Raw genomic sequence first — 24,711 nt, 5'->3', positions numbered from 1 at the left:
TCTTTAGAGGAGGTAGGTTAAGTCCAAGAAACCTGCCGCTGCAGGTTCCCAGGAACAAAAGCCTGCTTCAGGTACCCCAAAGTCCTCCGCATGATGGTGGACTGTACGGCCCGGTGGTGGGGCCTGTGGGAGCGAGACTCTGACAGTTCAGTCATGTCTGGCTATTGTCCAGCCTGGATCCCTGGGTAGTAGATATTGTGTCTCAGGGATACAGGCTGGAATTTCAAAGTCTCCCTTCTCATTGTTTTTTCAAGTCGGGCTTACCAACTCTGTTGGAGGACAGCGCAGTGCTTCAAGACGCTGTCCAAAAGCTGGTGGAGGCACAGGTCATTGTGCCAGTGCCACCTCACATGCTGACCAAGGGTTACTATTCGAACCTTTTTGTGGTACCGAAACCGGATGGTTTGGTCAGGCATTTTCTGAACCTAAAATCATTGAACCCCTTTCTAAAGGAGTTCAAGATCAAGATGGAGTCTCTCAGGTCGGTGATATCAGGTCTGGAAGAGGGGGAATTCCTGGTATCACTGGATATCAAGGATGCGTACCTTCACATTCCGATCTGACTGCCGCATCAGGCTTATCTCCGCTTCGCATTGCTGGACTGTAATTTTCAGTTCCAGGCCCTGCAATTCGGCCTCTCCACAGCACCGAGGGTGTTTACCAAAGTGATGGCGGAAATCATGATACTACTCCGCAAGCAAGGGGTGAACATCATTACTTATCTGGACGTTCTCCTGATAAAGGCATCGTCCAAGGAGAAGCTGCTGCAGTTCATTGTTCTAACGATGCGACTGCTCCAGAGTCACGGTTGGATTCTGAATTTTCCAAAGTCACATTTGGAACCAACCCAGAGATTGTCATTTCTGGGAATGATCCTGGATACGGTAGTGCAGAGGGTGTTTCTTTCGTGGGACAAGGCGTTGGTGATCCAATCCATGGCAAGGGATGTCCTGAAGCCAGTGGAGTTTCAAGTGTGATGTTTCCTCGTCTTCCTGCAAGCAGGAGTTGATATGGGTCTGATTTTGGGATCTGTAAAGGTCCAGATTTCAGCCCTATCCATCTGAGGTTCAGACTTTTTTGAAGGGAGTTCTGCATATCCAACCTCCCTTTGTACCGCCTACGGTGCCTTAGGAACTTAACGTGGTGTTGCAGTTTCTCCAGTCGGATTGGTTTGAACCTCTACAGGTGGTAGAGGTCAAATTTCTTACATGGAAGGCGGTCACTTTGTTGGCCTTGGCTTCTGCTAGACGTGTGTCCGAGCTGGGGGCTTTATCATGTAAAAGCCCTTACTTAATCTTCCATGAAGATAGAGCTGAGCTCCGGACTCATCAGCAGTTTCTTCTGAAGGTTGTGTCGGCATTCCATATCAACCAACCTAATGTGGTGCCAGTGGCTACTGACTCCTCAATTACATCAAAGTCCTTGGATGTTGTAAGGGCTCTGAAGATATATGTGAAGAGAACTTCTCATCACAGAAAGTCAGACTCTGTTTGTCCTCTATGATCCCAAGAAAATTGGGTGTCCAGCTTCTAAGCAGATAATTTCTCGCTGGATTAGGTTCACTATCCAGCACACTTATTCTATGGCAGGACTGCCGTGTCCAAAATCTGTTAAGGCCCACTTTACTCGTAAAGTGGGGTCTTCCTGGGCGGCTGCCCGGGGTGTCTCAGCATTGCAACTTTGCCGAGCTGCAACTTGGTCGGGGTCAAACACGTTTGCAAACTTTTACAAGTTCGATACTTTGGCTGATGATGATCTGAAATTCAGTCAATCAGTTCTGCAGGAGCTTCCGTGCTCTCCCTCCCCTTCTAGGAGCTTTGGTACATCCCCATGGTACTAATGTGGACCTCATCATCCTCTAGGACGTAAGAGAAAATAGGATTTTGGTACCTACCGGTAAATGCTTTTCTCGTAGTCCGTAGAGGATGCTGGGCGCCCGCCCAGTGCTTCATTTTCCTGCAATTATTATTTGGTTCAATACAACTTTATTTTAGTTGTGCACTGCATTGTTACTTGGTAACTAATGTTTCAGCTGTTGCTGAGTAGTTCAAGCTAGTTGGCTTGACGGGCCTTATATGTGTGAGCTGGTATGAATCTCACCACTATCTATGTAGAATCCTTCTCTCAAAGTATGTCGTCTCCTCGGGCACAGTTTCTAGACTGAGTCTAGTAGGAGGGGCATAGAGGGAGGAGCCAGCCCACACTCTCAAACTCTAAAAGTGCCTATGGCTCCTGGTGGACCCGTCTATACAGATCTGAATACAGGGATGTTGGTGCACCTGCACATGTTTTCTGCAGTGCAGCGCTGAGCTCAAGTAGCAGCTGTGGCCACAATGGGAGTCACTGCTCTGTCCTCCTATTGGAGGACTGACCACGGTGGGACCAGGACTCGGAATTCAGCTGGTACCTGTGCTGCCTGCCGCCAATGAGTCTGGACTGGCCAGGCACTCCTTGCACACTCTGTCACACTGTGCTGTATAGAGACGAGTTGACTATCCAGCGATTGCTGCCTGAAGTTGAGCCTGTGGGTGTGTGGAGTGGACTCAAGAGGAGGCAGGAGGGTGAGTCATGTCAGTGACTGTTATTTCTTAGTGTGGGGGCTGGGCAGACTGGGGGGGGTGAAGTTAATTCAATTCCGATGGGGTGGTTAGGGAACAGAATAATATTTTTACAGATCAACTCAATTTCCGGTGGGATTGAGATTTGTTTTCAGTCCCGAGATTGAAAAGATGAGGTGGGGTTAGCTTCCCATGTCAGGTTTCAGGAGAAAATGACCAAATAACCAAGAATGCGAACTGTACAGTAACTAAAATAATGTCATAACTGGGGTGTGGCCATGGCGGTGCGGGAGTAGGAGCAGGTGTGTGAGCTCTCCAGCTTGCATTCGGAGATACCTGCGGTGGCTCTCCGTGGCAGCTCCCATTCATTTGATGTGATCACCGGCTTGTGGCTACGATCAGCAGTCAGCTTACCTGCAATTACGGTTAATCACCAGCAGAGGGAGCCGGAGTGCTGTGGATGAATTCCCGTGAATACTGTCTCCAGATATTCTGCAATTAACGGATGAGTACCAGCAGAGGGAGTCTTTTAGATCGGGATGTCCGAATAAACTGATCTTAGAGGTGACAAAAAGGCCAATTATATATGGTAATTACCTATTTTGAATCAATATATGTGTGCACACATTTTTTCGGGACACTAATGAATTAAAGACACATGAATACAATTAGAGTCTAAAACGCTGAATTCAGCCGGTCCATTATTGAATCAGTGGACATTGTGAAATTTATTATTATCAATGTCCAAGCCTCTGATTTCTAGTGAGTTTTAAGTATTTTACTAGTGTATGTGGAGCATTTGTACTAGAAGCTCATAGTATATTTATCATGTATTTAATGTATGTCATATATGCTGCAGCATTATATGTTAATAAATTATAATTTATGTATTTTTTATCATAACAGCAGTTTGCTATTGTGATTATTTTTAATTGTCTCCTTTAATTAGTGAGGACAGCGCTCCTGATTTTCTACAGGGGGTTACACCTGTGTAGGTAGTTTACATATAATATTGCTGAAACTTCTGCGGCAAGGATTAGTGACTCTGTGGGTCTAGGTGTTATATTTGCTGTTTGGAAGAGAGGCTTGTCCATTAAAAGTAATTAACATAGTTACCAATATTAGTGGGTGAGGAAGTGTATATATAATTGCATATCAAACTGTTGTGGCCGGATAAGTGGCAAAGATAGTTAAAATGGTCAAAATGGGCAAACAGCGACCGCAGCAAGGCCGGAATAATATGCCCGTTCACAAGCCGGGGGTAGTTCCCAGGCACCCACTACTAAACCCCAAACAACACCATCAAAAGCAAATAGTTCTTTTTATTTTGCAGAAGTTACATTACAGCAAGTACTGAAAGCAGTAAACGGCAGTGAACGTTTATCATAAAAGATCGGTATGGTCCAGTTAGACATTTCCTTGCTGCGTCAGGATGTGCAAAAAGTACTTGAGAGGCTGAGTTACAAGTCTCTACTATAGAGGGATTCACATGGTCAGCTAAAGGCCCAGGTCAAAATGTTAACAGATCAGATGGCAAGACTGCAAAACAAACTCTCGTACGTTGAGGGACGGCTACGCAGAAATAATGTGAGAATGGTGGGACTTCCTGAACGTGAGGAGGGCACTAATCCAGAAAAATTTATAGAAAAATGGCTGTGCGATAAGTTTGGGAAAGACTCTTTTTCGGGGGAATTTGCAGTGGAAAGGGCCCACCGAATTCCCTTCTATCCATTACCTCCGGGGGATCCACCTCGTACTCTTATCATAAAAGTTTTGAACTATCAGGATCATGATACAACGATGAGACTTGCTCACAGTAAGGGTCCACTAGAATGTAAGGGGGCTAAAATTTCTATGTCCTCCAATATCCTGAATGAGAATATAGGCTCTGCCGCCTCAATAATACTTTGGGACGCCTCCCAGGCCTTTTTGCACAGATCACTGATAAAAAGCATAGCAGAGTTGAAAGTGGCAAATAGGAAAAGGGCCACTGAATTAGAAAGGAAGTATAATACCTTAGAATTGGCCTATTTAAATGATAATCTTGACAATGCTAAATTCTTTTATCGTATAAACAACCCTTTATGAGGTCTAAGAACACTGTACGCTGTTTACTTAAGAAGTACCGTAAGGGTACGCTAGTTGCGTAACGATCGCTTAGCCGTAGGCGAGACGCTCAAGCGTCACGTTCGCTCGCGGCCCAGTGATCACAGGACAGCACGTTATTGGTGAATGACTAGAGTAATGATTCGCTATGGCGTAGCGGACGCTCGAGACCACGAGGAGATCACCAGCGGCGCAGACGCTCACAACGCTATACCTTTATGTCTAAACCTTTTATCAATGAAATACACAGAATACCTTAATGTGAATACAGGGTGTAAGTGCAACCTTGTGTAACCTGACTAACTACAAAGCTGCTTGAGTGTCACCGACGCTCAAGTGAACACTTAAAACTATAGGAAATACACAGATACTGGTTTAGGGTCCAAAGCCTATTATCTGTATTATAACTATTATACTTGCAAAAAAGAATCACAGTACAAATGATACACTACAATATAACAGAGACTTCCTAACCAAATAACTATACAAGAAATACAATACAATACTATGCTGATCTAATACAATACAATACTAGTCAATGGGAGATACGAGAGAAAGAGAAGGGAGAGAGAGAGAGAGAGAGAGAGAGAGAGATTGGCTCACAGTAAGACAATATGATTACGGAGAGAAACTTACGCACAAAGGGTATGATCGCATGCGCCTCGATATCCAGCTCCCGATTATCAGCAAGAAAACCGTTGATGAGAGTGAAGTTGGATATGGTTGGCCTGCCTATTTATGCCCCACACACAATGCAATCTCATAGTCCCTACAATCCCATTGTCCATTGGACGAAGGAATTCGGCTTCGCATTATAACAAAAGGTCATAGGGTGATTCATACAGGTGGGCTGTGACGATTTCAAACAGCTCAGGTGGGTGGGAAACTAGGTTTCCCGCCGCATACCTGAGTAAGAGTAAATAATAGTAATGGACATAAACTTCTTATGTCCATAACTATTCGCACGAGCGATTAATACGCTCCAAACCAACACCGGAATATTGCTATTTAAATACTCTTCCGATGGGTACCAAACACTACTGTATGACTCCTGTTAGACCCTTCCTACAATACAAAGAGGGATTCCTCCGTTCAGGGACATTCTATATTAACCAAACTTTCAGAATCTATCAAAGGGACCATGATCTACAAACTACATTAATTGTGGAAATATGTAACGATTGGGTCGCACGCTACGACTACATACTCCTTACCGTAAATACGCATACCGATGCGAGCGGGTGCACGCATCAGCGGGTATGCGCTATCACGGGAAAGCGCACGCATGCGCAGCGCGGACCAGCGTGAGGTGCAAATATGGCGTGTATAGGGATATTTTTCTGACTTTGACAATCTGGAATCCTCTAAGGATGCCTGGCTAGAAGCTCAAGGGGAGTAGAAAGCATATTTAGGAGAGGGAGCGGCACGTAGAATGTTATTTTCCTCACACTCTTGATACTTTAATGCTGATAGGATGGGGAGTTACTTGGCCTATTTGGCCCAGGCAGACAGACCCTCGAAGGTGATTACCAGGATTCAGACAAAAAATGGAACCTTGGTCAATTCCACTTTTGAGATCGTGGAAACCTTTGTAGACTATTTTAGGGAGGTGTATAAAACCAAGTTAAAATGTAGCCAGCTGGAGATATCTAGATATGTCTCCAATATAAAACTTCCAACATTAGGGGGAACAGACTGTGCCACATTGGAGGCCCCCATAACACTAGCGGAGATTGAAAGGGCTATTAAATCCTTCCCTGGGGGGCAAAGCACCAGGGTCAGATGGCATTCCTATAGAGGTTTATAAAAGACATGTGGCGCTATTCGCCCTAAGACTGCTTCAAATGTTTAATTCTTTCTATGAGGAAAATGATATCCCAGCTTCTATGTCAGAAGTAGTAATAGTCCTTATTCCAAAACCAGTAAAAGATCCTGAGATAATGGAATCATATAGACCGATTTTATTAATCTCAACAGATGCCAAAATATTAGCAAAGGTTCTGTCTGCTCGACTTAGTCAAGTATTGACATCAATTATACATCCTGACCAGACAGGTTTCATAACTGGGAAATCAACCTCAATTAATCTACGAAGATTGTTTTCACATTTTCAGACTGCCCAGGAGGAACCTCTTCCAGTGGTTGTCTCATTAGATGCAGTCAAGGCCTCCGATGCTGTAGAATGGTTATTTTTATGGGAAGTTATGAAAGTTGACGGAATTGGGCCAATATTCATTAAATGGGTTCAATTATTATAGAAGGACCCAAAGGCCCAGGTATCTGTATCTTATCGAGGGGAACGAGACAGGGGTGCCCCCAATCTCCAATTTTGTTTGCACTGGCAATTGAGCCACTAGCTTGTATTATTAGAGATCATCAAGAGATAGTGGGACTCAAAGTTGGCGAACGGAGAGATACAGTGGCATTGTATGCAGGTGATGTATTAATGTTTTTGTCAAATTACGGTACTACAATGCCCCTAATTCTGAACATAATTCAAAAATGTGGGGGGTATTTGGGGTTTTAACATTAGTTGGGGGGAAGTCCTCTATTTTTTCACTTTCGGGGAAATTCGCTTCCAGTATATCAAATCAAACTACCCCTCCAATGTGTTAAAAGTTTCAAATATTTAGGTATTTGGATAACACAGTCCCCTTTAGACTTCGTTTCTCTTAATATCCATCCATTGTTTGAATATTTAAGAATTAAGATAAAATCTTGGAATAAATTACCGCTTACGGTAATGGGTCGGGTTTAGTAAAAATGGTGGTTCAACCAAAATTTTTATGTTTTTCAACAGTCACCAGTGTATTTAACAGATTCAATATTTATGAAATTGAATAGTATGATATCATCACTGGTCTGGAGAAACCAACGTCCAAGAATTCAAATAAATACCTTAACCAGGCGGAGAAAAAAAAAGGTGGGATGGCACTTCCAAACTTTAACTTTAAATTATCTTGCAGCGCAGCTGGCACACATACAAAAATGGAGAGCGGAAGAGCAGGTGAACAGACAGATATGCTTTCTGTTAGCACAGGTCAACATAGGACACACTCCAGAACAAATGTTATTATCTGGGAACCTTCCTCGCACAGTTCCGACTATAGTTGCTCAGGGAGCAAAGGTTTGGAGCCAGGCAACTAGATTAACAGAGTATGAGGGATTGGATCCAGATACTCCTCTGAGGAACTCAAAAGGGTTAAGGGAGTTGAGATATTTACAGTCGGATAATGCCTGGGGTTCTAAAGGCATCTCCACAATAGGTCAATTATACAGCTCTCAGATAATGAAGTCCTTTTCGCAGTTGAGGGATGAATTTGATGTACCAGGGTCATTCTTTTATTAGGTACCTACAACTGAGACATTATCGGCCCAATTCCATGAATTATCTCCAAACATAGAATCACAATTTTTTAAAGGGATATTGGGCCAACTAGAGCTGTATCCCGCATTTCACTTTTTGGGTGAATGCATATTTTGTGGAGGATCTCCCTAAGCTTAAAAATAAATGAGAAAGGGACATTGGTCCAATGAGTGAGGAAGCGTGGAGTTTGGCGATGGCATCATCTCAGGGGGCTACAAAATCAATAAGATTCCAACAGATACAGTTGTTTATACATAGATACATAGGACTTATTTAACTCCTGTAAGATGAAGTTTGCAGGTAGGAACTCGGACTTATGACCAAAGTGTATGAGTGCCTCGGGCACCTTTTGGCATTTGTTGCAGGAATGCCCCCAGTAGGGTGTGTTTTGGAGAAAAGTTATTCAAGTGTCAATAAGGACGGGAATACCGGAAAGAGTGTTAACCCCCAGGTTTTGTTCTCTGGGGATAATAGAGTATAATGGCTTAGATGTAAACGACAAAAAAATGCCACTATGTTGTGTTCAGTGGCCAAGGTGATAATTGCTAGGGGGTGGATGGCTTCAGAGGGCCCCGAAATAAATAGTTGGATAGCACTTGTTAACCTGACAGTGGCACATGAAAAATATGTGTATGGCTCTCTAAAAGCTGAGAATAAATTAGCGAATATATGGGGTAGATTGATACAATCCATGTATTATAAGTGGTCGGTCGATTCCAATTAGGATAATGAGGATGGTATAGATATACCCCTTTTGGCTTGCTTGAATGGGACTGTACGGCACGTCAAGTGTAAAGGTATATAAATGTTGGGAACTGCTTGAATTGCATCGGGCAAGTGGGAGGCTCCGACAATTGAGTAAAATAAAATATAATAAATGGTTAAAATTAGCACTTAATTCACTAAAATGAAAGGTATAAAGTTGGGAAGTATAAAATGACACTACATTATAATTATATAAGATAAAGAAACAAAAGTGAAAGGAATATCAAGGGACAGGGTGGAGGGGGGGGGGGATGTATTGTTTATGATAGATAAGCACTTTGTTAGAAGGTAAAGTATATTTCACGGGAAAACTGGGAATTAATACGATATAGTAAATATCTGGATTAATTAGAAATATGATGAGGGATAAGTGCAGTAATGGGGTTAAGATATAGTACAGTGGGGCGCTGAAAATATCACAAAAAAAGGGAGAGGATAATAAGGATATATAATTGCAGTAGAAAAAGTGGCGGAGGAACAGTACTTGGGCATGCTCGCCGGCTGTTGGTTCCACCAGGTCCTAGTGCCAGTACCTGGATATATAAATGGTTCCCATGTTTTATAATATTCATTGAAAACCTGTCGAAAACGATGAACTGTCATTTTTAACTTTTATGGAGATTGACTAGAGATTTACTGTTGTCTCTGTTGTTATTTGTATGTTTAAATGGATAAAATTAATAAAAAAGTACTCATACTTAAACAAAAAAAGAAATAATGTCATAACTGAAGCGGTCAATAAAGAGCCAGTGACAGGAGACATACTATGCTTACTAAGGTTTATTCTTTGGATAGAAAAATTCTCACTTGCAAACACAACCACATCTGAGTAACTCCACTGACTCAGGACTTGGAAATCGTTTCTCACCAGTGTTTCTTCTTTGATGTTTAACTAGATGTGATTTTTTGTTGTGTAAAACATTTCCCACTCAGAACATGGAAATGATTTATCACGTGTGAGTTTTCTGATGTCTAATAAGATGTGATTTGTGTATGTAACATCTCCCACACTCAGTACATGAAAATTGCTTCTCACCTTTGTGACTTCTCTGATGTTTAACAAGATGTGATTTCAGTGTAAAACATTTCCCACACTCAGGGCACGGAAATGGCCTCTCACCTGTGTGACTTCTCTCGTGTAAAACAAGAAGTGATTTCAGTCTAAAACATTTCCCACACTCAGAACATGAAAATGGTTTCTCACCTGTGTGAATTCTCATATGTTTAACAAGATTTGTTTTCTTTGAAAAACATTTCCCACACTCAGAACATGGAAATGGCTTCTCACCTGTGTGACTTCTCTCATGTGTAACAAGATGTGATTTCTGTGTAAAACATTTCCCACACTCTGAACAAGGAAATGGCCTCTCACCTGTGTGACTTCTCAGATGATCAGCAAGAATTGATTTCTTTGTAAAACATTTCCCACACTCAGAACATGGAAATGGCCTCTCACCTGTGTGAGTTCTCTCATGTTCAACAAGATCTGATTTGTGTATAAAACATTTCCCACACTCAGAACAAGGAAATGGTTTCTCACCTGTGTGATTTCTCTGATGTTTAACAAGATATGTTTTCAGTGCAAAACATTTCCCACACTCAGAACATGGAAATGGTTTTTCAACCGTGTGAGTTCTCTGATGTGTAATTAGACTTGATTTCACTGAAAAACATTTTCCACACAAAGGACATGGAAATGGTTTCTCACCTGTGTGACTTCTCTGGTGTGCAATACGAGATGATATCTGGGTAAAACATTTCCCACACTCAGAACATGGAAATGGCCTCTCACCTGTGTGACTTCTCTGATGTGTAACAAGCTCTGATTTTGTTAAAACACATTTCCCACACTCAGAACAGGAAAATGGTTTCTCACCTGTGTGATGTCTCTGATGTCTAAGAAGAAGTGATTTGTATGTAAAACATTTCCCACACTCAGAACATGGAAATGGCCTTTCACTTGCTTGAGCTGGCTGATGGGTAACAAGCTTTGTGTTCTGTGTAGAATATCTGGCATCTATAGAACAGGGAAATGTTTTATCTACTGTAAGAACTTTAGCAGATGCCCCAATATCAGCATTATGAGAAAATTTTCCAAGATCAGATGATATAACTGCACGGTGAGGTATTGGATGTATAGATGGGGTAATTGGGTTTTCTCCTGGAGACTCTCGGGAGATGTCATCATCATCTATTTCACTATTCTGAGATAAAGCAAGATGATCCTCTGAGACATTCCGGCTGCTACATCCACCTGCTGGGAATAAAACACATATATGGAAATATACATGTTTGTCCACAAGTTCCATTTTTCAATAAAGACTATTGTGAAAAGTCCCTAAATTGCCATCACATGGGCAGATTTTGGAGTAATACATAAATGAAGAACTGACATCCATACAAATATATATATATGGGATAATGGTAGTACGGCGTCACAGGTGTATCTGAATAGAGTAAATATTTAAAGTTAAAAAGTACCAGACTATAGACACTCCTTTAAAAATGGAAGGTGTCAGCTGACCCCTAAAATGTTGGGCAGGGATAAGCTGCCTTACAATTAGATATAGGGGTGCTAGCGACTTACAGTGTCTAATAAAACAATAAATATGAAGAATTTGGCAGGATACGTTCTTATAAAAAGTAAAAAATGTGTTTATTCATACAAAATATTACTTAAAAAGGTGGGCTAAAACAATACAGGCATATGATGTTACTTAAAACCATCAAATTATAACTAGAAAAAATGCACAATAAAAAGCTAAAAGCAACAATCTAATAGGATAAGAATATGGTGCTTATCTTAAAAATATCTTAAAAATGGAGGATCAATTGAGGTACAACCAACGCGTTTCGTCCGTCAGACTTCATCAAGTCTGACGGACGAAACGCGTTGGTGTACCTCAATTGATCCTCCATTTTTAAGATAACTACCATATTCTTATCCTATTAGTTTGTTGCCTTTAGCTTTTTATTGTGCATTTTTTCTAGTTATAATTTGATGCAGTTTTAAGTAACATCCTATGCCTGGAATGTTTTAGCCTACCTTTTTAAGTAATATTTTGTATAAATAAACAAATTTTTTACTTTTTATAAGAATGTATCCTGGCAAATTCTCCATATTTATTGTTCTATTAGACACTGTAGGTCGTTAGCACCCCTATCCCCTTTCCCTATATATATATATATATATGTATACACACACACACACACACACACACACACACACACACACACACACGTGCAAAAAACCCTATGACAATCGCTTCCATTCCCAGTACATGCCATCACACCCACGTATTAAATAGTGTCTTCCACAATTAAAGTGCTACACTGTTGAGTCACATTATTAGGACCAACAGCTAATAGCCAGAGAAACCGCTGTGTGCAGCACGGAAAGCAGCTAGATGGACTGGGGGCGACTCAATAAGGTGCTAGTAGGTTGGCACAAGTATCTGGAGCCATGCTGACTACAGTGCATCCCACAGCTGTTGAAGGGTGCGTGGTAGAGGATCCAGAGTGAATACAACGATCAAAGTGATCCCACAGATGCTCAAGTCCTGGGAATTAGGGGACAAGTAAAGTACTTGGAAGTCTTGGTCATGCCTGTCGAACTACTGTCAGACATTTCTAGCCATGTGACATATCGCATTGTCTTGCTGGAACATTCCATCCACCCCAGGAAAGACAATCAGCATGTATGGTGTACGTGATCTGCAAGGATGGATTCATAACCAAATTGGTTGAGGGTGCTTTCCACATGGATGAGTAGGTCCAGACAATGCCATGAAAACAGTCCCCAGACCATAACGCTGCCACCACCAGCTTGTGTTCTTCCAGCACTGGCTGCCGGGTGTTTGTTCTCCCATGTTTCTCGCCTGACGCGCCAACGTCCACCCGTTCGATGAAGCAGAAAATATGAAGCATCTGAGAAGGCCACCCTTCGCCAATCAGTGGAGGTACAATTCTAATACAGCTGTGCAAATTGTAGCTTTTTCCATAAATGCGTCTTCGTTAGCATAGGTGCAGTGACCATCTGTTTGCTTCGGAGCCCCATAAGCAGCAGGTTTTGCTGAACCTTCATTTTAGACACATGCCTTGTAGTCCCCAGGTTCATTTTGAGGCTGCTCCACTGTAGCGTGTTGGTCCTCACGCACCTTCGTAGCTGCCATTCACCTCTCACATCAATGGCGCGTGGTGCTCTGCAGTTTCCATGTCAGTTATTGGCAATGGTGCCGTTTTTGACCAGTCACGATACACCTTCACCGCAGCAGCACGCGGACAGGTCACAAACTGCGCTGTCAGAGATACCGCCACCCCTGATAGGTTCATTCACTCAGACGGGAGCGGGCCCTTTCAGCAGGACAATGTGCCACCACACAGGTCCATAACCACCAGATTATGGCTGGAGGAGCATTCCTCTAAATCTGGCATCATGAGTTACTCCCTCGTTGGTTGGATGTGAACACAATAGAACATATGTGGGTTGCAGGGTTCCACCACTGGTGAATATTATGGAACTGTGGACCATTAATCAGAAGGCATGGTGTACTCTATCTACACAGTACTACAAAGAGCTTGTAGAGTCCATGACCCATCGTGTTCCTACTGTAATCTCATTACAAGGATGGATCTCTGGCTATATATATATATCCATGGGATGTAGTGACAGACAAGATATCCTCAGGATCCATGCTCACTGGGTGAAAGTGGGCTGGACCTTAGTCCTTAGCTGATTGGCTGCTGAGGGTTATACAGCTGCTGGGGTATCTCTCCTGTGCCAGTGATAGTATCAGCATTGCTACGATCTATGTTCCTCTGTCCTGCTACTTTTACTACCATGTATTTACTGGAATCTTAATGTTCTCTCCGTGTCTCTCATTACACGATATACGCTGCTCCCACACAGTGCCAACACATCCGTGTCTCTCATTACACGGTATACACTGTTCCCACACAGTGCTAACACATCCGTGTCTCTCATTACACGCTACACGCTACACGCTGTTCCCACACAGTGCCAACACATCTGAGCCTCTCATTACACGGTATACGCTGTTTCCACACAGTGCTAACACATCAGTGTCTCTCATTACACGGTATACGCTGTTCCCACACAGTGCTAACACATCAGTGTCTCTCATTACACGGTATACGCTGTTCCCACACAGTGCTAACACATCAGTGTCTCTCATTACACGGTATACGCTGTTCCCACACAGTGCTAACACATCAGTGTCTCTCATTACACGGTATACGCTGTTCCCACACAGTGCTAACACATCCGTGTCTCTCATTACACGCTACACGCTGTTCCCACACAGTGCCAACACATCTGAGCCTCTCATTACACGGTATACGCTGTTTCCACACAGTGCCAACACATCTGAGCCTCTCATTACACGGTATACGCTGTTTCCACACAGTGCTAACACATCAGTGTCTCTCATTACACGGTATACGCTGTTCCCACACAGTGCTAACACATCAGTGTCTCTCATTACACGGTATACGCTGTTCCCACACAGTGCTAACACATCAGTGTCTCTCATTACACGGTATACGCTGTTCCCACACAGTGCTAACACATCAGTGTCTCTCATTACACGGTATACGCTGTTCCCACACAGTGCTAACACATCAGTGTCTCTCATTACACGGTATACGCTGTTCCCACACAGTGCTAACACATCAGTGTCTCTCATTACACGGTATACGCTGTTCCCACACAGTGCTAACACATCAGTGTCTCTCATTACACGGTATACGCTGTTCCCACACAGTGCTAACACATCAGTGTCTCTCATTACACGGTATACGCTGTTCCCACACAGTGCTAACACATCAGTGTCTCTCATTACACGGTAAGTGAGGAGAATATGTGACTCTTCTGTAATAAGTGTTTTTCTCTGACGTCCTAGTGGATGCTGGGAACTCCGTAAGGACCATGGGGAATAGCGGCTCCGCAGGAGACTAGGCACAACTAAAAGAAAGCTTTTAGACTACCTGGTGTGCAGTGGCTCCTCCCACTATGACCCTCCTCCAAGCCTCAGTTAGATTTTTGTGCCCGGCTGAGCTGGATGCACACTAGGGGCTCTCCTGAGCTCCTAGAAAGAAAGTTTATTTTAGGTTTTTTATTTTACAGTGAGATCTGCTGGCAACAGGCTCACTGCAACGAGGGACTAAGGGGAGAAGAAGCGAACCTACCTGCTTGCAGCTAGCTTGGGCTTCTTAGGCTACTGGACACCATTAGCTCCAGAGGGATCGACCGCAGGACCCGTCCTTAGTGTTCGTTCCCGAAGCCACGCCGCCGTCCCCCTTACAGAGCCAGAAGCAAGAAGAGGTCCGGAAAATCGGCGGCAGAAGACTTCAGTCTTCACCAAGGTAGCGCACAGCACTGCAGCTGTGCGCCATTGCTCCTCATGTACACCTCACACTGCGGTCACTGATGGGTGCAGGGCGCTGGAGGGGGGGGGGGGGGGGGGGGGCGCCCTGAGGGCAATATAAACACCTTGGCTGGCAAAATAATCACAATATATAGCCCCAGGGGCTATATATGTGATAAATACCCCTGCCAGTATCCATAAAAAAGCGGGAGTAAAGTCAGCCGAAAAAGGGGAGGAGCTATCTCCCTCAGCACACTGGCGCCATTTCTCCCTCACAGTTCCGCTGGAAGGAAGCTCCCTGGCTCTCCCCTGCAGTCTGAAACTACAGAAGGGTAAAAAAGAGAGGGGGGGCACTAAATTTAGGCGCAGTATAAAAATTATAGCAGCTATAAGGGGATATAATTCAGTTAGTCCCTGTATTATATAGCGCTCTGGTGTGTGCTGCCATACTCTCTCTCTGTCTCCTCAAAGGGCTTTTGTGGGTTCCTGACCTCAGTCAGAGCATTCCCTGTGTGTGTGCGGTGTGTCGGTACGGCTGTGTCGACATGTTTGATGAGGAGAGTTATGTGGAGGCAGAGCAAATGCCTGTAAATGTGATGTCACCCCCTGCGGGGCAGACACCTGAGTGGATTGATTTATGAAAAGGAATTACGAGCAAGTGTCGACTCCTTAAATAAGAAATTTGACGACATGCCAAATGCGGGACAGCCGGCTTCTCAGCTCGTGCCTGCCCAGACTCCTCAAAAGCCATCGGGGGCTCTAAAACGCCCGCTACCTCAGATGGCAGACACAGATGTCGACACGGATACGGATACCAGTGTCGACGACGAAGAGACTAATTTAATGTCCAGTAGGGCCATTCGTTACATGATTGAGGCTATGAAAGAGGTATTACACATTTCTGATATTACCCCAGGTACCACAAAAAAGGGTATTATGTTTGGAGAGAAACTTCCAGTAGTTTTCCCCCATCTGAAGAATTAAATGAAGTGTGTGAAGATGCAGATAAGAAATTGGTAATCTCTAAAAAGTTACTAATGGCGTACCCTTTCCCGCCAGAGGATAGGTCACGTTGGGAAACACCACCTAGGGTGGATAAAGCGCTCACACGTTTGTCAAAGAAGGTGGCACTACCGTCCCCGGATACGGCCGCCCTAAAGGAGCCTGCTGATAGAAAGCAGGAGGCGATCTTGAAGTCTGTATATACACACTCAGGCATTATATTGAAACCAGCTATTGCGTCAGCATGGATGTGCAGTGCTGCTGCTGCGTGGTCAGACTCCCTGTCGGAAAATATTGACACCCTAGACAGGGACACTATTCTGCTAACCATAGAGCATATAAAAGACTCTGTCTTATACATGAGAGATGCACAGAGGGAGATCTGCCGGCTGGCATCTAAAATAAGTGCAATATCCATTTCTGCTAGGAGAGGCTTATGGACTCGGCAATGGACAGGGGATGCAGATTCTAAAAGGCACATGGAAGTTTTGCCTTATAAGGGTGAGGAGTTGTTCGGGGATGGTCTCTCAGACCTAGTTTCCACAGCAACAGCTGGGAAGTCAGCTTTTTTGCCCCATGTTCCCTCACAACCTAAGAAAGCGCCGTATTATCAGGTACAGTCCTTTCGACCCCAGAAAAGCAGGCGGGGGAAAGGCGGGTCCTTTCTGCCCAAGGGCAGAGGTAGAGGGAAAACACTGCCACAAGCAGCAGGTTCCCAGGAACAAAAGTCCTCCCCTGCTTCTTCCAAGTCCACCGCATGATGGTGGGGCTCCACAGGCGGAGCCAGGTACAGTGGGGGGCCGCCTCAAAAATGTCAGCGATCAGTGGGCTCGCTCACAGGTGGATCCCTGGATCCTTCAAGTAGTATCTCAGGGGTACAGGCTGGAATTCGAGACGTCTCCCCACGCCGTTTCCTCAAATCTGCCTTGCCGACAACTCCCTCAGGCAGGGAGGCTGTGCTAGAGGCAATTCACAAGCTGTATTCCCAGCAGGTGATAGTCAAGGTGCCCCTACTTCAACAAGGACGGGGTTACTATTCCACACTGTTTGTGGTGCCGAAACCGGACGGTTCGGTCAGACCCATTTTAAATTTGAAATCCTTGAACACATACATAAAGAAATTCAAGTTCAAGATGGAATCGCTCAGGGCGGTTATTGCAAGCCTGGACGAGGGGGATTACATGGTATCCCTGGACATCAAGGATGCTTACCTGCATGTCCCCATTTACCATCCTCACCAGGAGTACCTCAGATTTGTGGTACAGGATTGCCATTACCAATTCCAGACACTGCCGTTTGGACTGTCCACCGCACCAAGGGTGTTTACGTAGGTAATGGCAGAAATGATTTTACTCCTTCGAAAAAAGGGAGTTTTAATTATCCCGTACTTGGACGATCTCCTTATAAAGGCGAGGTCCAAGGAGCAGTTGTCGGTCGGGGTAGCACTATCTCGGGAAGTGCTACAACTGCACGGATGGATTCTAAACATTCCAAAGTCACAGCTGGTTCCTACCACATGCCTACTGTTCCTGGGGATGGTTCTGGACACAGACCAGAAAAAAGTGTTTCTCCCAGAGGAGAAAGCCAAGGAGCTGTCATCTCTAGTCAGAGACCTCCTGAAGCCAAAACGGGTATCGGTGCATCACTGCACGCGAGTCCTGGGAAAAATGGTGGCTTCCTACGAAGCAATCCCATTTGGCAAGTTCCATGCAAGAACTTTTCAGTGGGACCTGTTGGACAAGTGGTCCGGCTCGCATCTTCAGATGCATCAGCTGATAACCCTGTCTCCAAGGACCAGGGTATATCTGCTGTGGTGGCTGCAGAGTGCTCATCTTCTAGAGGGCCGCAGGTTCGGCATACAGGACTGGGTCCTGGTGACCACAGATGCCAGCCTTCGAGGCTGGGGGGCAGTCACACAGGGAAGACACTCCCGAGGACTTTGGTCAAGTCAAGAGACTTCAATACACATAAATATTCTGGAACTGAGGGCCATTTACAATGCCCTAAGTCAGGCAAGGCCCCTGCTTCAAAACCAGCTGGTACTGATCCAATCAGACAACATCACGGTAGTCGCCCATGTAAACCGACAGGGCAGCACAAGAAGCAGGATGGCGATGGCAGAAGCCACAAGGATTCTCCGATGGGCGGAAAATCACGTGTTAGCACTGTCAGCAGTGTTCATTCCGGGAGTGGACAACTGGGAAGCAGACTTCCTCAGCAGACATGACCTACACCCGGGAGAGTGGGGACTTCATCCAGAAGTCTTCCAACTGAAGGTAAACCGTTGGGAGAGGCCACAGGTGCACATGATGGCGTCCCGCTTAAACAAAAAGCTAGAGAGATATTGCGCCAGGTCAAGGGACCCTCAAGCAATAGCTGTGGACGCTCTAGTGGCACCGTGGGTGTACCAGTTGGTTTATGTGTTCCCTCCTCTGCCTCTCATACCAAAGGTACTGAGAATAATAAGAAGACGAGGAGTAAGAACGATACTCGTGGTTCCGGATTGGCCAAGAAGAGCTTGGTACCCAGAACTTCAAGAAATTATACCAGAGGACCCATGGCCTCTACCGCTCAGACAGGATCTGCTACAGCAGGGGCCCTGTCTGTTCCAAGACTTACCGCGGCTGCGTTTGACGGCATGGCGGTTGAACACCGGATCCTAAAGGAAAAGGGCATTCCGGAGGAAGTCATTCCTACGCTGATTAAAGCTAGGAAAGAAGTAACCGCAAACCATTATCACCGTATTTGGCGAAAATATGTTGCGTGGTGTGAGGCCAGGAAGGCCCCAACGGAGGAATTTCAGCTGGGTCGATTTCTGCACTTCCTACAGTCAGGAGTGACTATGGGCCTAAAATTGGGTTCCATTAAGGTCCAGATTTCGGCTCTGTCGATTTTCTTTCAGAAAGAACTGGCTTCACCGCCTGAAGTTCAGACTTTTGTAAAGGGAGTGCTGCATATTCAGCCCCCTTTTGTGCCTCCAGTGGCACCTTGGGATCTCAACGTGGTGTTGAGTTTCCTAAAATCACATTGGTTTGAACCACTTAAAACCGTGGATCTGAAATATCTCACGTGGAAAGTGGTCATGTTATTGGCCTTGGCTTCGGCCAGGCGTGTGTCAGAATTGGCGGCTTTGTCATGTAAAAGCCCTTATCTGATTTTCCATATGTATAGGGCGGAATTGAGGACTCGTCCCCAGTTTCTCCCTAAGGTGGTATCAGCTTTTCACTTGAACCAACCTATTGTAGTGCCTGCGGCTACTAGGGACTTGGAGGATTCCAAGTTACTGGACGTAGTCAGGGCCTTGAAAATTTATGTTTCCAGGACGGCTGGAGTCAGGAAAACTGACTCGCTTTTTATCCTGTATGCACCCAACAAGCTGGGTGCTCCTGCTTCTAAGCAGACTATCGCTCGCTGGATTTGTAGTACAATTCAGCTGGCGCATTCTACGGCTGGACTGCCGCATCCTAAATCAGTAAAAGCCCATTCCACGAGGAAAGTGGGTTCATCTTGGGCGGCTGCCCGAGGGGTCTCGGCTTTACAACTTTGCCGAGCTGCTACTTGGTCAGGGTCAAACACGTTTGCTAAATTCTACAAATTTGACACCCTGGCTGAGGAGGACCTCGAGTTCTCTCATTCGGTGCTGCAGAGTCATCCGCACTCTCCCGCCCGTTTGGGAGCTTTGGTATAATCCCCATGGTCCTTACGGAGTTCCCAGCATCCACTAGGACGTCAGAGAAAATAAGATTTTACTTACCAGTAAATCTATTTCTCGTAGTCCGTAGTGGATGCTGGGCGCCCATCCCAAGTGCGGATTGTCTGCAATACTTGTATATAGTTATTGCCTAACTAAATCGGGTTATTGTTGTGAGCCATCTATTGAGAGGCTCAGGTTTTAGTTCATACTGTTAACTGGGTATGGTATCACGAGTTATACGGTGTGATTGGTGTGGCTGGTATGAGTCTTACCCGGGATTCAAAATCCTTCCTTATTGGGTCAGCTCTTCCGGGCACAGTATCCTAACTGAGGCTTGGAGGAGGGTCATAGTGGGAGGAGCCAGTGCACACCAGGTAGTCTAAAAGCTTTCTTTTAGTTGTGCCCAGTCTCCTGCGGAGCCGCTATTCCTCATGGTCCTCACGGAGTTCCCAGCATCCACTATGGACTACGAGAAATAGATTTACCGGTGAGTAAAATCTTATTATTACTCACCTGTGCTGATATCTGTAGGGATCTCCTCCTCCTTACACTGCTGATCACCCCTCACATACATCTCTTCTTCTCCCTTCATATCAGTCACATACGTCTCTTCTTCTCCCTCTGTATCTTCTGCCTTTATATAAGTCACATACGTCTCTTCTTCTCCCTCTATATCTTCTGCCTTCATATCAGTCACATACATCTCTTCTTGTCCACCCTAAATAATCGGTAAAATAATAAAAAGTCTGAATTCAATGAGAGTAACCAGTGTAATATCAGAGTATAAAATATACGTTATGGTAAGAACTTACCGTTGATAACGGTATTTCTCCTAAGTCCACAGGATAACACTGGAATATGATGAAGCGACAGCGGATTGGCACCAACCGATCAAAGCTTTCCGGCCTCCCAGCATGCAACGGACCCATCCATATATTCCAAAGCTCAAGGCAGGAGCATCATGTAGAGCCCTAATCAGGCGCGAAGAACACACATGCACACCCTTCCGTACAAGAAGGAAGAGATTAGTGAGTAAAAGGATCCTAAATCAGGTGCGTCAGGATGGGATCCCTGTGGATCTAGGAGAAATACAGTTATCAACGGTACGTTCTTACCATAACGTATATTTCTACGGCAGGGTCCACAGGTTATCCACAGGATAACAATGGGATTTCCCAAAGCAATTTAGTGGTGGGGACGCTCCTGATTGGACAGGAGAACCCTTCGCCTGAATCCAGCGTCATGAGAGGCAAAGGTATCCATGGCATAATGCCTAATGAATGTGTTAATGGAAGACCATGTGGCTGCCTTACATATCTGTTCTGCTGAAGCACCATGTTGTGCTGCCCACGATGGACCTACCTTATGAGTAGAGTGAGCAGAGACACTAGCTGGATTAGGGAGATCAGCTTGAGAATATGCTTCTGAAATTGTCATCTGAAGCCATCTTGCCAGTGTTTGTTTACTAGCAGGCCATCCTCTCTTGTGAAATCCTTAGAGGATGAAGAGAGAATCTGTCTTTCTGATGGCACTGGTACGATCCACGTAGATCCTTAATGCACGGACCACGTTCAGCGATGCATCTCCCGCAGAAAGTCCTGATACCTGAAAAGCCGGGACTACAATTTCTTCATTAAGCTGGAATTTAGACACCACCTTAGGCAGATACCCAGATCTAGTTCTGAGAACTGCTTTATCTGGATAAAAAATCAGAAAAGGAGATTTACAAGACAGCACTCCTAAATCTGATACTCTTCTAGCTGACGCCATGGCCAGTAGAAAAAGCGCTTTAGCTGTCAACCATTTAAGATTCACTTTATTAAGTGGTTAAAATGAGGCAACTTGAAGGGCTTTCAGGACTAAACAAAAGTCCCATGGCACTGTAGGCGGAACAAATGGAGGTTGAATGCGCAGAATTCCCTGGTAAAAAGTACGTACATCCTGTAAATTGGCAATTTTCTTTTGGAACCATAAGTCAATGCTGACACTTGCACTCTCAAAGAAGCCACCTTCAAACCTTTATCCATTCCTGCCTGAAGGAATGCTAAGACCCTGGAAACTCTGAAAGACGTAGGGTCCATTTTCCGTTCACTGCACAAAATTAATAATAAGAATTTACTCACCGGTAATTCTATTTCTCGTAGTCCGTAGTGAATGCTGGGAACTCCGTAAGGACCATGGGGAATAGCGGGCTCCGAAGGAGGCTGGGCACTCTAGAAAGATCTTAGACTACCTGGTGTGCACTGGCTCCTCCCACTATGACCCTCCTCCAAGCCTCAGTTAGGATACTGTGCCCGGACGAGCGTACACAATAAGGAAGGATTTTGAATCCCGGGTAAGACTCATACCAGCCACACCAATCACACCGTACAACTCGTGATATGAAACCCAGTTAACAGTATGAAACAACAGAGCCTCTCAACAGATGGCTCAACAATAACCCGATTTAGTTAACAGTAACTATGTACAAGTATTGCAGATAAACCGCACTTGGGATGGGCGCCCAGCATCCACTACGGACTACGAGAAATAGAATTACCGGTGAGTAAATTCTTATTTTCTCTGACGTCCTAGTGGATGCTGGGAACTCCGTAAGGACCATGGGGATTATACCAAAGCTCCCAAACGGGCGGGAGAGTGCGGATGACTCTGCAACACCGAATGAGAGAACTCCAGGTCCTCCTCAGCCAGGGTATCAAATTTATAGAATTTTGCAAATGTGTTTGCCCCTGACCAAGTAGCAGCTCGGCAAAGTTGTAAAGCCGAGACCCCTCGGGCAGCCGCCCAAGATGAGCCCACCTTCCTTGTGGAATGGGCATTGACAGATTTTGGCTGTGGCAGGCCTGCCACAGAATGTGCAAGCTGAATTGTATTACAAATCCAACGAGCAATAGTCTGCTTAGAAGCAGGAGCACCCAGCTTGTTGGGTGCATATAGGATAAACAGCGAGTCAGATTTTCTGACTCTAGCCGTTCTGGAACATATATTTTCAGTGCCCTGACAACGTCTAGCAACTTGGAGTCCTCCAAGTCCCTAGTAGCCGCAGGCACCACAATAGGCTGGTTCAGGTGAAACGCTGACACCACCTTTGGGAGAAACTGGGGACGAGTCCTCAATTCTGTCCTATCCATATAGAAAATCAGATAAGGGCTTTTACAGGACAAAGCCGCCAATTGTGATACTCGCCTGGCAGAAGCCAAGGCCAATAACATAACCACCTTCCACGTGAGATATTTCAGATCCACGGTTTTTAGTGGTTCAAACCAATGTGATTTTAAGAAACTCAACACCACGTTGAGATCCCAAGGTGCCACAGGGGGCACAAACGGGGGCTGAATATGCAGCACTCCCTTTACAAATGTCTGAACTTCAGGTACTGAAGCTAGTTCTTTTTGAAAGAAAATCGACAGAGATGAGATCTGTACCTTAATGGAGCCCAGTTTTAGGCCCATATTTACTCCTGCTTGCAGGAAATGCAGAAATCGACCTAGTTGAAATTCCTCTGTTGGGGCCTTTTCGGCCTCACACCATGCAACATACTTCCGCCATATGCGGTGATAATGAGTTGCTGTGACCTCTTTCCTGGCTTTAATAAGCGTAGGAATGACTTCCTCCGGAATGCCCTTTTCCTTCAGGATCCGGCGTTCAACCGCCATGCCGTCAAACGCAGCCGCGGTAAGTCTTGGAACAGACAGGGCCCCTGCTGTAGCAGGTCTTGTCTGAGCGGCAGAGACCACAGGTCCTCTGAGATCATCTCTTGAAGTTCCGGGTACCACGCTCTTCTTGGCCAATCCGGAACCACGAGAATTGTGTTTACTCCTTGCTTTCTTATTATTCTCAATACCTTTGGTATGAGAGGTAGAGGAGGGAACACATAAACTGACCGGTACACCCACGGTGTCACTAGAGCGTCCACAGCTATCGCCTGAGGGTCTCTTGACCTGGCGCAATACCTCTCTAGTTTTTTGTTTAGGCGGGACGCCGTCATGTCCACCTGTGGACGACCCCATTGATTTACAATCACTTGGAAGACTTCTGGATGAAGTCCCCACTCTCCAGGGTGGAGGTCGTGCCTGCTGAGAAAGTCTGCTTCCCAGTTGTCCACTCCCGGGATGAACACTGCTGACAGTGCTAGTACATGATTCTCCGCCCATCGGAGAATTCTTGTGGCTTCTACCATTGCCACCCTGCTTCTTGTGCCGCCCTGTCGATTCACATGGGCGACTGCCGTGATGTTGTCTGACTGGATCAGCACCGGCTGGTGTAGGAGCAGGGATTTTGCTTGACTTAGGGCATTGTAAATGGCCCTTAGTTCCAGAATATTTATGTGAAGGGCAGTCTCCTGACTTGACCATAGTCCTTGGAAGTTTCTTCCCTTTGTGACTGCCCCCCAGCCTCGTAGGCTGGCATCCGTGGTCACCAGGACCCAGTCCTGTATGCCGAATCTGCGGCCCTCCAGAAGATGAGCACTCTGCAGCCACCACAGAAGAGACACCCTGGTTCTTGGGGACAGGGTTATCAAGCGATGCATCTGAAGATGCGATCCGGACCACTTGTCCAACAGGTCCCCCTGAAAAATTCTGGCATGGAACCTGCCGAATGGAATTGCTTCGTAAGAAGCTACCATCTTTCCCAGGACCCGCGTGCAGTGATGCACCGATACCTGTTTTGGTTTTAGGAGGTCTCTGACTAGAGAAGACAACTCCCTGGCTTTCTCCTCCGGGAGAAACACTTTTTTCTGGACTGTGTCCAGAATCATTCCCAGGAACATTAGACGTGTCGTGGGGACCAGCTGTGACTTTGGGATATTCAGAATCCAGCCGTGCTGGCGCA

The 24,711-nt window shown here is 45.3% G+C and overlaps 1 protein-coding gene across 1 annotated transcript in view; it reads right to left on the bottom strand.

The window, feature by feature from the left end:
* Nucleotides 1-24,711, bottom strand: part of LOC135054484 (oocyte zinc finger protein XlCOF6-like) — an 80,154-nt gene that overhangs the window by 29,012 nt on the left and 26,431 nt on the right. Inside the window, exons 6-7 of the mRNA XM_063957591.1 lie at nucleotides 20,392-20,596; nucleotides 9,833-11,053 (exon numbers count right to left, since the gene is read on the bottom strand). Coding sequence (XP_063813661.1) covers nucleotides 9,833-11,053; nucleotides 20,392-20,596 — 1,426 coding nt within the window. The remainder of the gene's footprint in view (nucleotides 1-9,832; nucleotides 11,054-20,391; nucleotides 20,597-24,711) is intronic.

This window comes from Pseudophryne corroboree, chromosome 3 (genome assembly GCF_028390025.1).
Source record: "Pseudophryne corroboree isolate aPseCor3 chromosome 3, aPseCor3.hap2, whole genome shotgun sequence".
Classification (NCBI taxonomy): domain Eukaryota; kingdom Metazoa; phylum Chordata; class Amphibia; order Anura; family Myobatrachidae; genus Pseudophryne; species Pseudophryne corroboree.
This window is presented reverse-complemented; position numbering and strand designations above follow the sequence as displayed.